The 4,094-nt window shown below is 41.6% G+C and overlaps 1 protein-coding gene across 1 annotated transcript; it reads left to right on the top strand.

Annotated features, from left to right (window-relative positions):
* The first annotated feature begins 330 nt into the window (after positions 1 to 330).
* LOC125092368 (delta(3,5)-Delta(2,4)-dienoyl-CoA isomerase, mitochondrial-like) lies at positions 331 to 1,337 on the top strand. The gene has a single exon (XM_047716803.1). It carries the CDS (start codon positions 349 to 351, stop codon positions 1,333 to 1,335), a length of 987 nt encoding a protein of 328 aa, XP_047572759.1. The 5' UTR covers positions 331 to 348; the 3' UTR covers positions 1,336 to 1,337.
* The last annotated feature ends 2,757 nt before the right edge of the window (positions 1,338 to 4,094 follow it).

Here is a 4,094-nt window from a genome sequence, read left to right as displayed (position 1 = left end):
CACCCAAAAAGCTTTCTTACTACCTTGGGAATGAGTAGGGAAAAATATCTACTGAAGGTGAAAATTGAAAGGAGGCAGATTTCACATCAATATGATGAAGAATTTTTTAAAGTATTAGATCTGCTTCTAAAAATAGATAGGGCTCCTTTGGTAGGGAGTGAGTTTTCTGTCAGTGGAACTACTCAGATATGTTAGGGAATTGTGCAAAGGATTTTTGTATCAACTAATTTGGATAATTCACTCAACTCTGAGGGTTCTTTTAAAAACAATATTTCAATTCAATATTTCAATATTTGGAGGAAAGAAATAAAATTTTTAGTATTGAGTCCCCTTAGCTACTAGTTTGCGATGGCGGCAGCCGTGGCGGTGTCTCGTAGTCTGCGGAGCCTGCTGATACGACGAGTGATGGCTCCCACCCCCCCAGGTCTCAGCCTTAGCCTTCGCCCCATGAACTCCATTGCTCAAGATGCGGCCTCCACAGCAGCCCCCAGAGATGCGCCAGACCACAACTATGAGTCCCTTCGGGTGACAGAGGCTCAGAAACACATCCTGCATGTGCAGCTAAACCGGCCTGAGAAGAGGAATGCCATGAACAAAGCCTTCTGGAGAGAGATGATGGAGTGCTTCAACAAGATAGCACAAGACCCCGACTGTCGGGCTGTGGTGATCTCTGGTGCAGGAAAATTGTTCACTGCAGGTATCGACCTTATGGACCTGGCTTCGGAAATCCTACAGCCCCAAGGAGATGACGTAGCCCGCACCAGCTGGTACCTCCGTAGCCTCATCAGCAAATACCAAGAGACCTTCAGTGTCATCGAGAAGTGTCCAAAGCCCGTGATCGCCGCCATCCATGGGGCCTGCATTGGTGCAGGCGTGGACCTCATCACTGCTTGTGACATCCGGTACTGTGCCCAGAATGCTTTCTTCCAGGTGAAGGAGGTGGACATAGGTTTGGCGGCTGACTTAGGAACGCTGCAGAGACTGCCCAAAGTCATCGGAAACCAGAGCCTGGTCAACGAGCTGGCCTTCACTTGCCGCAAGATGATGGCTGATGAGGCCCTGGGCAGTGGGCTGGTCAGCCGGGTGTTCCCAGACGAGGTGCGGATGCTTGATGCGGCCTTCGCCTTGGCGGCCGAAATTTCCACCAAGAGCCCCGTGGCGGTACAGAGCACCAAGATCAACCTGGTCTACTCCCGCAACCATTCGGTGGCCGAGGGCCTCAATTACGTGGCCACCTGGAATATGAGCATGCTGCAAACCCAGGACATCGTTAAGTCTGTCCAGGCTGCAGTGGAGAAGCAGGAACTGAAGAACGTCACCTTCTCCAAGCTCTGAGAGCCACCGAGGCCCAGGGTCTGGCTGCCTCCCACCTCGCCCATTTCCTCATCCCTAGAGAAGGAGAGTTAGTAAAGATGGTCGCCTGGTGCCTTCTCCCTTGATCTCCCAGTTTCTAACCTAACTCTGATTTCCTCATGCCCAGGGCCTTATCTTCACCCGAACAATAAAGCAACTTAATGAAAAAAAAAAAATTTTAGTATTAAGAGGTGATTATGAAATGTTCAAGAACCTCAGAACCATAATACATTTCTCCCTTTTTAAAAACATCTTATTTTGAAATGATTACAGATCCTATAAATTGTTAAAATAATACAGAGAAGTCTCACTTGTCCTTCACCCAGTTTCCCTCAATGGTTACATCCTCCATAACTGTAGAATAATATCACAACCAGGAAATCTACACAGTACTTTTATTAAAAAATTGTACTTCCCTTAAATAATCTGAGGTCCCCAGAAAATTTTTTTCATTTTTTTCTGTACATATGATTAAATCATATTTCATGAATGGGAACTATATTAGGACTCAGTGTGTATATAAGAGATGGTAGAAGAAACATACCTGTAATGTAAAATGCTCTACATATCCCCACTTATGTCTTTTTATTTCAGCCTCATAACTATCAGGTATAATGAAATTCAATGACTTGGTCATTATCACAAAGCTAGTAATACGTGAGGTTGCAGAGCAAGAATTCAAACTCAGGTCTGGCTGAATAAACATCTCAGATTTTGTGTAGGCACTTCTGTAATCTGCTAATTTGTGAATGGCATGATGGTTAATAGGCTTCTTCAGACAGCTCTTGGGCGTTAAGTTATAAGTGGGAAATCATCCTCTCTGCCAAATTGATTATATAAATAGTAAAAAAAGTTTAAATCTAGGATCCCAATAGGGCATTAAAAATTGTCCTTTGTTTACTGAAAATATAAGGATGCCCAGGTGCAGAAGGGACTTTACTAATACAGTGGCAGCTTATGTTGGGTTATGCATGTTATAGAAATACATTATTAGTCTTTTTTAAACTTTTATTTTGAGATAGTTATAGATTCATATGCATTTGTAAGATCTAATATAACGAGATCACGTGTATCTTTTACCCAGTTTCCCCCAAAGATATCTTGTAAAACTATAGTGTAATAGTGTATTCTAAAACACACACACACACACACACACACACACACACACACATATTATATATAGTACTATAATATAATATATAGTACAACCAGGAAATTCACACTGACATATCAATTTTACTCAGATTTCATTAGTTTTATATGCACTCATTTGTCTGTGTTTGCATGTATTTAGTTCTATGCAATGTTATCACATATGTAGATTCATGTGACCACCACCAAAATCAAGTTATAGAACAGTTTCAGCACAACAGGGATCTCTTGTGGTATCCATTTATAATCACAACCAGCTCTCCTGTTCCCTCTTCCTAACTCCTGGCAACCACTGCTCTGTTCTCCATCTCCATAATTTTGTCATTTTAACAATGTTATATAAATTGAATCACACAGTATATAACCTTTTGAAATTGTTTTTTTTTTAAAGATTTTATTTATTTATTTGACAGACAGAGATCACAAGTTGGCAGAGAGGCAGGCAGAGAGAGAGGAGGAAGCAGGCTCCCTGCTGAGCAGAGAGCCCTATGTGGGGCTTGATCCCAGGACCCTGAGATCATGACCTGAGCTGAAGGCAGAGGATTTAACCCACTGAGCCACCCAGGCGCCCCTGAAATTGTTTTTTTTTTTACTCAGCACAATTCTCTAGAGATTCATCCAAGTTGTTTTGTTTATCAGTAGTTTGTTCCCCCCACCACCTTGGTTGCTTTATTTGCTGTTGTTGTTGTTGAGTAGCATTCCATGATCTGCATTATCAGTTAGTTTAACCATTCATCTATTTAAGGACATCTGGGTTGTCTCCAATTTTTGACTATTATGATTAAAGCTACTATAAATATTCATGTACAGGCTTATATATGAACATAAGTCTTAGTTTCTCTTGGATAAATGGCCAGGAGAACAAATTCTTGGTCATATGTTACTTGCATGTTTAATTTTTTTTTTAATTTTATTTATTTATTTGACAGACAGAGATCACAAGTAGGCAGAGAGGCAGGCAGAGAGAGAAAGAGAGGAGGAAGCAGGCTCCCTGCTGAGCAGAGAGCCCGATGCAGTGCTCGATCCCAGGACCCTGGGATCATGACCTGAGCCAAAGGCAGAGGCTTTAACCCACTGAGCCACCCAGGCACCCCTGCATGTTTAATTTTTAAAGACTCTGTTATACTCTTTTTTTAAAGTTATATTTTTTATTATTAATCCGTGGATGATTAGATATCAGTGAAGGATTTAGCTATTGGTGTGAAAGGTTGATTGGTCTAGCATTTTTTTTTTGTTTGGTTTGTTTTTTTTTAACTAATTTTTTATTTCTTTAATTTCTTTTCAGTGTACCAGAATTCATTGTTTATGTACCACAATCTGTGCTCCATGCAATACTGCCCTTCATAATACCCACCACCAAGCTCACTCAACCTCCCACCCCCTGCCCCTTCAAAACCCTCAGATTGTTTTTCAGAGTCCAGAGTCTCTCATGGTTCGTCTCCCCTTCCAATTTCCCCCAACTCTCTTCTCCTCTTCATCTCCCCATGCCCTCCATGTTATTTCTTATGCTCCACAAATAAGTGAAACCATATGATACTTGACTATCTCTGCATGGCTTATTTCACTCAGCATAATCTCTTCCAGTCCCA

The sequence above is a fragment of the Lutra lutra genome, chromosome X, assembly GCF_902655055.1.
Source record: "Lutra lutra chromosome X, mLutLut1.2, whole genome shotgun sequence".
NCBI classification, from domain to species: domain Eukaryota; kingdom Metazoa; phylum Chordata; class Mammalia; order Carnivora; family Mustelidae; genus Lutra; species Lutra lutra.
This window is presented reverse-complemented; position numbering and strand designations above follow the sequence as displayed.

Coding starts and splice junctions, on each gene's coding strand:
- LOC125092368 (XM_047716803.1), top strand. CDS start 349: ATGGCGGCAGCCGTGGCGGTGTCTCGTAGTCTGCGGAGCCTGCTGATA.